The 11,310-nt window shown below is 46.8% G+C and overlaps 1 protein-coding gene across 1 annotated transcript in view; it reads left to right on the forward strand.

Moving 5' to 3' along the window:
• Positions 1–11,310, forward strand: part of nebl (nebulette) — a gene marked incomplete at its 3' end in the record, with an annotated part of 82,105 nt that continues 70,795 nt past the window's right edge. The window contains exons 1-2 of the mRNA XM_080020184.1: positions 1–244; positions 1,737–1,831. Of these exons, the coding sequence (XP_079876310.1) occupies positions 176–244; positions 1,737–1,831 (164 nt within the window). The 5' untranslated portion in view covers positions 1–175. The remainder of the gene's footprint in view (positions 245–1,736; positions 1,832–11,310) is intronic.

The following is an 11,310-nucleotide window of genomic DNA, read 5'->3' on the forward strand; positions in this document are numbered from 1 at the left end:
GACGAGCGCGCCGCTCCGCAGTCTCCACGCTGGCCCTGCAGCCGCTCCGTGCACCGTAAAGGACCGTGCACCACCTTCGGGACAGCACCGCGCACCACCTTTTGGGCAGCACCGTGACACCTTTCAGACGGAATTAGTTGCTGGGAAGCAGGGAGCGGGTTTTTTGGGGGGGAAAATGAACCCTCAGTGTGCGCGCTGTGGGAAGATAGTCTACCCGACGGAGAAAGTCAACTGTCTGGATAAGGTGAGAAACACATGTTTTGGGGTTGTTTTCTTTCTTTGTTTTGTTTTTTTTTTTCTTACCCCACAATTCACAAATCTATTTAAACTCGATGAACGAAAACGCACACGGATGAATATGAACACATACTACAATCAAGAATCTGTGTTCAGATTTATTTTTAATGCAAAAAAAAAAAAGAAAAAGAAAAATAGCGATATTTAGACTTTTAAATGCGTGTTTTGGGCCTTTGAAAGTTTGTACCGACAACACATAACAATATAGCCAATATTCAATCATATTTAAACGATTACATGTAATAACAAAAAAAAAAGTAACGTAAAACAAATAATAAAAGAAGAATACATGTGAAACATATGTTATTCGCGTTTGGAGAAACGTGTCTCTGTTGTTTGTTGCATTTATAATAGGCTACATTTACATTTACAGAGCATTAATGGTGCGTGTGTGTCCATGGTTGGGACCCACGGGTGCCTCATTTCTCACCCAACAGCACAACACCCTGCATTGCGTTCTTCTACTGGCTCAATTATTCATTTATTGATCTGGAGCAGTGTCGAGTTCACGGCATCGGGTGACAGGAGCTCCCAGTGCCTGCTGCTGAGTTGGAAAATAAAAAGGCCACCTATGGGTTGAGCAGGTGGTAGTTGGAGCAGCCGAGGGCTTGCGAGTGGCGTCATCTCGTCTGATCTCGTCTTGTTCAGTGTGCGTTGAGACCCGCATGTTGCCTAACGACGTGTCCCCCCTTAAAACGCTGGGTCTGGCGGTTTCTTCACAGGATCCGTCGCAGGACTAATGCTCAACAACAGCAGAAGCCTTGAAGAAGGATAGATGGGGTTTATTTTGCTCTTATCGTGCAGAGAGCTTCAAGTTGTTAATTTACACATTTATTTATTAATGTATTTATATGTGTCATTATATTAATTAGTTGATGAATCAATCAATCAATCAATTAATTAATGAATTTGTTGTTTATTTATTGTATTATTTGATATAATATATTATTTTATTTTTTATTTTTTATTGATCAAAATCAATACTTACAATGTCAAATCATAAAATTGTCAACTATTACTACAGTGGACAATTTGCAATAATAGGATAGTGATAATATCCAGTCCTATCCTAACATTGCTATAGTAACTGAATTAAGAGAAAATAAATGGATAAAAAAGTTAAAAAAAAAAAGCAAGTAACTATTTTTAAAAGGTGTTATGAAAGATTGATTTATAGTTACATAGTAGTGTATTGACGAGGTTGACCTTGGGGGTGCGGGGTCACGGCAGAGCCAGGATTTCAGCCCGCAAACCTTGACCCGCTGTAGGCCGCCTCTGGCCTAACAAGCAGCCAACAGCGTTATTAGTTCATAATGTACAAAATCCTTCACCAATTCAAGTGTGCGTATGATATTAAACGCCACGTTGTCCCGCGACGGAGCGTGAGAGGGGCCGTGACGCGAGCTGACGCTGAAACGTTGCTTTTCCTGTGCGTCCAGAACTGGCACAAAGGATGTTTCCACTGCGAGGTGTGCAAGATGACCCTGAACATGAAGAACTACAAGGGCTACGACAAGAAGCCCTACTGCAGCGCGTGAGTCCCGCCTTCTTCCTTTCTCCATGTCCGGGTACAAGCTAGATGCTCCAGCCGTGAGGGCCTCCGAGTAAACCAGGTCCACCTCGGTTCAGCTCCAAAGGCACTCGAGCCGTATTCTCAATGTGCCGAGATTACACATAACGCCAGTGAAAAAAACGCGTGCATCCGCTCCTCTGTCGTTCCTCGTTCCTTCCCCCTTTCCGTCGGCCTGTCCTCTCCCTCTTTTTTCCTCCCTTGTTTCTCGCGTAGCCTCTCGCTCGTCTTTGCCCTCTCCGCCTCCGCCCGTTCCCTCCGTCTCTTTCGCTCCCTCCATCTCCCTCCTCTCTTTTCGCTGCTACTTCCCTTCCATTCCGCGTCCCCTCAAACCCCAAACGTCCGTGGGCTGGGTTGCACTGCCCGGTCCCAGAATTCCATTCCAAACGGCAAATTTTTCCTCCTTCTAATCGATTGATCTGTTTTTGTTTTTCTTGAACACCCGGGGGTGGGGTGGGGATATTTTTTTTTTTTTTTTTTTTTTTACGAATGTTGAATATCACATTCACTGCAGCTGCCTCTCACTTCTTGAACCGTCAGTGCATCTTGGAAAGAGGAGACATGCATGCTTAATAATGAAAATGGGACATCAAAAAATGTTTATAAAGCTTTATTGCAGTAACCAAACAAAGTTCTTTGTACTTTGTGTTTTATCTGATACTTTTGCAGAATTTGAATCTTCCGGGTGAGGCGGTGTTCCCGTGTGTTTTGTTTCGTTCCATAAGGAAACGGAGCGGCACAGCGGGGGAGGCGCAGATCACGGGCGACGGCCCATGCGCACCGTCGCGCACCTCGATGCCCACTCGAAAGAAAAAAAAAAAAGGTGCCTGATAAAAGGGGCAGCGTGGGGCAAAGGAGCAGGTGCTCGGGGAACCTGCGCCGCCCTCCCTCTGCGGGTGCCTGCTCATTGTGGTAGCCGACGGTTTTCCGGGTTCCCCGGAACGCATCACTTCCGACATGCGTTACGGTTTCCCCAGCCTGGGAACGCAGCGTCCCACGCAGAGTCCCACTAGTAAACCATCGACGGCGTCGTTCTCTCAGATGGAAAAAAACCCATTAATGATAAATGGGTCGGCAACTGTTACTGTCGAGCCCTGGCTTCTTATAATGTGGCAGATAAAAAAAATATAAATAAAATATGGAACTTTTTAACGTTGATAAACTGACGGATTACCACTTTAACTGAGTATTCGGAGACACCGAGTAAAGTCCCAGCATCCTGTGGTCGAGTATCCGGGTGTCCATTCCCGTCACCTTCTTCACAACCCCCTGTCCACTCTGTTCGACATCATTCCTCGTCTCTTTGTGTCCCTCCCTCCCTCCCTCTCTCCAGCTCTCCCTCTCCTCACCTCTTTGTCCCCCCGCCCCTCCCCTTCCTGTGGGTTGAAGATATCAAAGCCAGGAAGGCTCTCAGGCTGTTCCCTGGCTGCGTGATATCACATCAGAGGCCAGTCAGGCTGTTTTCAAGTCTTTGGCAGCGGGCAGGGCGGGTTTCTCCACAGGTTCTCCTCTCCGAATTCTGTTTTTCATCCGATCCGCCTCTCTCTCTCTCTCTCTCTCTCTCTCTCACTCTCTCTCTCCGCCTTTGGGAAAAAAAACAACAAAAAAAAACATCCGCAGAAAATCTCTGTGATGCAGAGTAGCTCTCTCTCCTGGAGAGCATGAACACAAAATCTAAATCTACAAACACACGCGTTTTCCTTTCAGCTAGAGCACTTCCATCTACTCATCTATAATTATCGTTATATTTCCTGAAGATGTTTTTCATTCCAGCGTTGATGCCATCTCTATGGGGCCGTTTGTGCGGCCTTGACCCCCATCTCGCGGCCATCTCCCTGACCCAGGGGTCCGTGTGTCACCACAGCCCTGAAGGCTGCATCTTCATGAATGTGACCACTGAGGCGTGTTGCCCTTCTCCCCTCAACAACGCTATTATTTTTCCTGGAACAAAAAAAAAAACAAAAGAAAACAAACATATTATAATGTTAAGCTTCAACAACCTAAACCGTTGAAAACAGGATTCACTGTGGTCCATAGTTCACGGACCGTCCCTTCAGTGTTCTTCTAAATAATATCTATTTAGATTTCGGAACATTCTTTGTATATACCCACGGTCCACTCAAAATGGCCCGCCTAAGATCGGGCCCGCCAGTTGAGAACCACTGACTAAAACACCCGTTACAAAGTGGTTGCCATGGTACTGTTGGGCAACAATCCCCAGTGAAACAATTGATAGGCAAAGAACGACATAGAACAATAGAAGCCGTGGGGGGATTTCCTTCCTTTTCCTCCTACTTACTCCTCCGTCATAGCTTCTATTTTGGAAAGTGACATCATGCTTTGTACTTTGTGTACTCTGAACTCTAGGACATCAGAGTTAAACCTTTCTCCTCCACCCTGGTTTTGCCGTGGTTGTTTTGGGACTGTTATGATTAGTATTGGATATGATCCCATTACCAGGGCATTAGAAACTCACCTTATTTTTTAAGGCATCATGACACATTAATTACACATGATATAGGAGTGGGTTGTCATAGTGAATAAGGATGGCCAATTGTGTCATTTCATAATTTGGTTATTTCCTACAGAATATTTGAATTATGTTTGATTCAGTTAATGGAGGGATAATGGTGGGAGGGGGAGGGTGGTTGGGGGTTACTCGCAAGCTGTCTATACAATAAACTTTCAAAATATTAACAACTTTAATCATCCAAATAGTTATAAATGATGGCCATGAGCATGGTTTTGATTTTGGCCAGCGAGGGTTTCTCAGTCAAGGAATTCCACAGTCCTGTGGGCCGGAGGGTGAAGCTTAATCACCTTTAATCTGGTTCCTCGGAGGGGGCCCCCGTGAGGGAGGGACCCAGCGTGAGGACCACAGGCTGATAGTGAGGAGTTAAATGCCTTGTCGACAGCTTTGGACCAAGCGCTCGTCTCCAAACGGAGCCTGCGTAGTGGGTAGGACTCGATGAGCCTGCCATGAGTAAAACATCATCATCCGTATTCTGTCTGTTCCCACCCCTTTGTCCACTGCGAGAGAGAGAGAGAGAGAGAGAGAGGGAGAGAGAGGGCAGGGGGGAGGAGAAAGGGATTATGGAGGCACATGAGAGCCAGTGTACTCTTACAAGGCTGTTCCTACTAATTAAGAAGGATAATCCAATCGAACGTATATGGAGTCCCGCACACCAGCTCACATCCCAGCGTTCTGGGAAACGTTGGGAGTTTACAAACCTGCCATGGCGCTCACTGAAAGGGGCGTATCACCTGTGGGTTAGCGTTTCCCCGGCCCTAATGCACCCTCACACACACACACACACACACACACACACACACACACACTCACACACACACACACACACACACCAACTCCTAAGGTTGGTCCTGGAATCCACTGGTGATGGATGCAACTTTTAATCTGGAGTGTATGACTGCCCTCTGTGACCCAGTGGGAACCTCGTTAACCTTGTTAACCCCTGTAACCTTGGTAACCGCGTCACCTCCATGAATCAAGACACCCTGCTGCTGGTATTCCAGGCATGGGCGATCCTTTCCCACGTCCCAAACGGTGAAGAAAACATACCAGCAGCATCACGTGTAATTCTTAGTTATTATTTGTTTATTAGGATTCCCGTTAGATCCCCCGCTTCCTGGGGTCCAAAACGTTCCATTCCATGAGAGTAATCAGGGAACACTGACAAAATATAAGCGATTACTTCATTAAAAGAAGAAAAAGAGGAAGAAAAGAGATAAATAGGATTTTTGTCTCAGCCGTATATTTACTCACACATTACTCGCTGTGAGAAATCAAATAATATTCATGGGTCAGACATTAACAATTTATAGAGTAATATGTTATGGAAGTGTAATATAATATGGAATGTTTTGGTCAAAGCAACACCCCGTTGAACTTTGTCACAGTGGCATCAGTGTGGCCATTTCGCCTGCCACACGCCACCCAAGTGGCGTGTCAGGGCCCTCCGGCACAGAGACACAGGAAAAGGGGTAGAAAACGCATACGTTTATTGTGAAGATGGGGCTTGATAGAAAATGCCCCGGAGCAGATGGACACAGGTCCTGACAGGGCTCCTCTCCTGAGTGTGTGTGGGGATGGGGGTTTTACCTGTTGCTTGTTAGACCAACCGACCAGCGACAGGTATGCAGCCACTCTGATCCTGGGTCCCCAATTAGCTAGACCCAGGACAGGTGTGGCTGCTCATACCACACCATCACCACACCACAATCAGGAAAAACCTTGACAAGAGTTTAGGATAATTCACATACCAGTTCACATACCTTAACAAACTGTTATTTAGTGATGGATGCTGGTATTGAGTTACAGATATGGAGAATATAATATGCATCATTGTTATCCAATTCACGTCACGCTGTTCCAAACCCAAAGACTAAATAATTGGGAGTGGAAATAACGACATTGGTCCCGGTTGCAGTAAGAGCACTATTAAAAATGAAAATTCACCCAATGAATCTGTTGGAGGCGTCTCCCTCTCATGTAAAATATACATTTTTGATAAAGCCATCTTTTCCGCTAATGGGCAACAATGAAAGCTCGTTACGTAAGCTGCTTGGAATGCTTGTTGAAAAATGAAGACGCATAGTTTTGATTAAGCAAAGAAAAATGAAAAAACATTCTCTTCCACTGTTTTCCTGGTTTCCTCTCTCTCTCTCTCGCTCTCTCTCTCTCTCTCTATCTCTCTCTCTCTCGCTCGCTCTCTCTCTCTCCCCATCAGCGTTTCTCAGTGTTTTTCGGTGTATGTGTGGGCATGAGTACAAACCTCTGCGCGCCCGCAAATTTGAAGCGCCTTTCTTAAAACATCCTAGAATGGCAACGAAGAGGAATCGGTTATGTAATGCTGCAACCCACATGCGCCGCGCTCTAGAATCCTGTCTGCTCTGTAGCAGGGGTGACGGGGCGGATAGTGGAGGAGGAGGGGAGATGTTTGCCTTTCAAACATGTTTTCATCTTCATTGAGGCAGAAGGTGGCGCGGTGGAGGAGGTTCCTGTGCGATGCCGCTCCAGGACAGGCCACCAGGGCTCTCTCGCTCTCTCTCAATTCATGACGGAGGGAGCAAGGTTTTCAGGGCGTACCATACATTAGAATATACTGCATAGTCATGTTTTGTTACAATACATATATAAACTTACACACTGTGGGGTTTTTTTTGCCTGTTGACCGGCCACTGTGATCTCTAGCGGCACCCTGTGGGGGTCAGGAACCCCATGTTGGAAATCGCTGGTGTACAGGACCAACAGTTTGACCGATATCACTTTTTCAATACCGATATCGATCCTGAATCCTAAACTTTTAAGTGACATGGTGGTGTGGCGATGGTGTGGTTTGAGCTGCCACACCTGACCTAGGTAATTGGGGCCCAGGATCAGTGTGGCTGCATTGGTTGTTCAACCAGCAACAGTTAAAACCCCCATCCCCCCACACACTAAGAAGAGGAGCCCTTGTCATAACACATGTCCATCTGCTCCAGGGCTTGTTCCATCTAGCCCACTCTCTACAATAAACTGTGTGTCTGAAACCTCCGTCGTCTGTGTCTCTGTGCCGGAGGTTCCTGAAAACACCACTTGGTTGGTGTGTGGTAGGCGAACTGCCACACTGGCACCTGAACAGGGACTCTCCCGCACGGGAAAGGGACACAGCAGCAACCCTCTCCCAACTGGTAGTAGCAGCATCCAGGGTGTCCGGCGGAGGACCTGGGGAGAAGCAGCCCAGAAACCACCACAGGTAACCGCTAGCAGCTAGCTACTCTGCCAAGCAGCCACCGCCAGGACCATCCAGCAGACCCGCAGCCAGGCCACCCCTCCAAGCAGCCCCTGCAGCAGCCAAATCCAGCCACGCCTTCACCAGCGAGCACAGTAGCCCAAGGCCCAACACCCCGGAAGGGAGGAGGGGGCAGTCTGCCGTCACCCTGGTGCTTCTGGAAGCCGATCGACCATGGTGTTCCGGTGAACCAGGTCCCCAGGAAGGTGACTAGTTCTGTTTTGTTGGACTCTTTTGTTGGTTTGAGGTATGGGAACCTTGTTTCAGAGTCCAGTGTTTTATTAATTGAAGGTATAGTAACCCTGTGTCAAAGTCTGTATTTTAGCCACTGCCCTCAGTTTGCTGGTGGGGGAATGTGGTGTGGGGATGGTGTGGTTTGAGCAGCCACACCTGCCCTGGGTCTAGGTAATTGGGGACCCAGGATGAGTGTGGCTGCATACCTGTTGCTTGTTGTAAAGTAAAACCCCCATCCCCACAGACACTCAGGAGAGGAGCCCTTGTCATGACACGTGTCCATCTGCTCCCGGGCTTGCTCCACTGAGCCCACTCTCTACAATAAACTGTGTGTCTGAAACCCCATCTTCTGTGTCTTTGTGCCTGAGGTCCGTGAAACCGGCATTGGGTGGCGTGTGGCAGGCGAAACTGCTACAGACATGTAACATTTTTCTCCATTCCAGACATCTGACATGTTTGTATGCATCAAAAAAAAAAGAATATTCAGTTGTTATGTGTCTCTTTGTTTGAGATTGTTATATTAGGGATGTTCTCAACGACTAGAAACCTATTTTCGTTGGTATTGCACATCCATACTTTCACCATCAATCACAAACTGAAGTAGTACTGTAAGGATTCATTGTCCGGTGTTTAGTTAATTGACCGACCCAAATAATCCATCCATTTCTAAAACAATGCGATACCACTCTTGATAAACTTGGTCAAAGACACTTTGGCTTTGCACGGATCTTGGAACCTCTCTTCCCGGCCACTCTCTTTTTATTTTCAGTTCACTGCAGGGTTAGGTAGAAAGTAATGCTGACTTTCTGTAGTATAACTAGGAAACTGGCACTATTCAGTTGTGAATACACACACACACACACACACACACACACACACACACAACAACAACAAAGTGTAGTTTATAACATGCATCTGAGTGTATAAGAGAGAGAGTGAGAGAGAGAGAGAGAGAGACAAAGAGAATAAGAGATGGAGGCTAAGGGAGAGAGCGAGGGAGATGATAGGGAGGGAGACGGCAACGGAGGTGAAAATGAGAGAAAATGAAAAAACATCAAAAGTAATATCGTTATGAAAATATAACAGTGGTGGGTGAATAAGATCTGGAGGTGAAGTGAGGGAAGGGAGAAAAAGAAATGCAGAGACAAATTGGAAATTAGCTCCAAAAGAGGTCGAGAGAGGTCGAGAGAGAGAGAGAGAGAGAGAGAGAGTTGAGGACAGAGAGAAAGTGATCTGCCAGGCTGCTGGGAGAGGATATGAAGACAGAGAGAGAGAGAGAGAGAGAGAGAGAGAGAGAGAGAACTTATGTAAGCATCGGTCTAATCTTTCATGGTGGAGCCGAAGTTGACGAAAATAAGAAAAGCTGAAAGAAGAGACAGACAGACAGACAGACAGAAAGAGGGAAAGAGACAGAAGGAAAAAGGAAAGCGAGAGGGAACATCGCAACTTTACGAGGTTGGAAGTATCACACAGACAGCAGAGAGAGACATGAAAAGAGATAGAGAGAGAGAGAGAGAGAGAGAGAGAGAGAGAGAGGGCGCGTAGGGAGAGGAAATTGAGACGGGGGTGAGAGGGAAAGACGGGTGAATGAACGAAGGGAGAGAACATGAGAGAGTAGAGGGATAGAGGGAGAGAGAGAGAGAGACAGAGAGACAGAGAGACAGATTCTATTGATGGCAGAGCCAGAGTGTTCCCGCATGAATGGGCGAGCAGAAAGACGGCGTTGTGCTGTTAGAAACCGCTTGGACTGAGACGCGTCCTCTGTTTTCACACAGTTCCACTGGGAGGGTCACCCTGCAGTCCTGAAGTCCGGCACCTTCGCAGTTCTCCTTTCCTCACCAAAACCAAATTTGGTATTATGAGGACGCTAAAATACGAGGACTAAATGAGAGATTATGGGGACCTGGGAACCTGACGACCCCAGTGTCCTGATAACGCCGGTGGGAATTCAGGGGGTGTGACCTTGAAAAACAAGGTTCGTTTATTTCTGAGGACTCCACATCGTGACCATACAAATACAAGACCATACAAATACGAGATTAATTATGAGATTATGAGGACGCAAAATGTCTCCTCCTGATCCCAATGTCCTCCATGCTGGCCTGTTTCCAGGTGTGTCATGTTTAACACATCTGGATTCTCACACACACACACACACACACATGTCCACGCACACAGGCACACACAGAGTTTTTTATGGGGACACTAAATTATGAGGACAAAATTCTGAGATTACGAGGACACAAAATGTATCCTCGTGATCCCAATGTCCTTTGTGCTGGCATGTTTCCAGGTGTGTCGTGTTTAACACATCTGAATTCACACACACACGCGCGTGCGCACTCGTCCACGCACACAGGCACACACACACACACAGTTTTTATGGGGACACTAAATCATGAGGACACTAAATGTGTCCCGACGAGCCCGATGTCCTGTTAATGCTGGTGTCCTAGTGGTAATTCAGGTGTGTTGTTCTTTCAAACCATACACACACACGCAGCCACACCCACGTACAAGCCCGCACGCATGCCCGCACACACACGCACAGACACACACACATACACACACACACGACTTTTTCTTTCAAGCTACATTGTACATTATACATTATTAGTCATCTTTTTCTCTGCAGCCTTTCTTTTCTCTCTCTCTCTCTCTCTTTCTCTCATTCTCTCTCTCTCTCTCTCTCTCTCTCTCTCTCTCTCTCTCTCTCTCTCTCTCTCTCTCTCTCGCGCCGATCTGAGGACAATATGGTATGCTTCGAATGCTCCCGTTCTCAGCTCTTATCCGAGGCTTTGATCAGCCTGGCAGCCGGCTATTAGACTTCCTTGGTGATAAAAATCTCCTTTTTAAAATGAGTGCAGCTTGAATTAATCTCCTTCTTTTGTCGCCGCCATTTGACACGGACGGGGAGACGCCAGCGCGGCGTAGGTGTGTTTCTGGAGGTCAGATGTTCTACTGACACACACACACACGCACACACGCACACACACACACACACACACACACACACACACACACACGCATAGACATGTAGAGAGACAAGCACAGAAGCACACATATCTGCAATACAGACATAAACACACACACACACAGACCTAAAAACACAGACATGGACAAGTAGAGCCACACACAGAATCAAGCACACACACACACACACACACACACACACACACTCACATTTTCCTGTATTTACACATACATACACAGAAACAAATACAGAAGCACCCATACTTCTCTCCTACACACAGACACATGCACACACAGACAAACACACACATGCACACTATCTCACACACAGGCCTGAAGGTCTGCAGATGCAGCTTGTGTCTGATGTGAAACTAGGCCAGTGGTGACAGTGTTGGTTAGAATGGAAGAGGAGAATAGAGTGTGCTGAGTGTTCGGAGGCTGAAC

Source organism: Zeus faber (assembly GCF_960531495.2).
Source record: "Zeus faber genome assembly, chromosome: 19".
Lineage (NCBI taxonomy): Eukaryota > Metazoa > Chordata > Actinopteri > Zeiformes > Zeidae > Zeus > Zeus faber.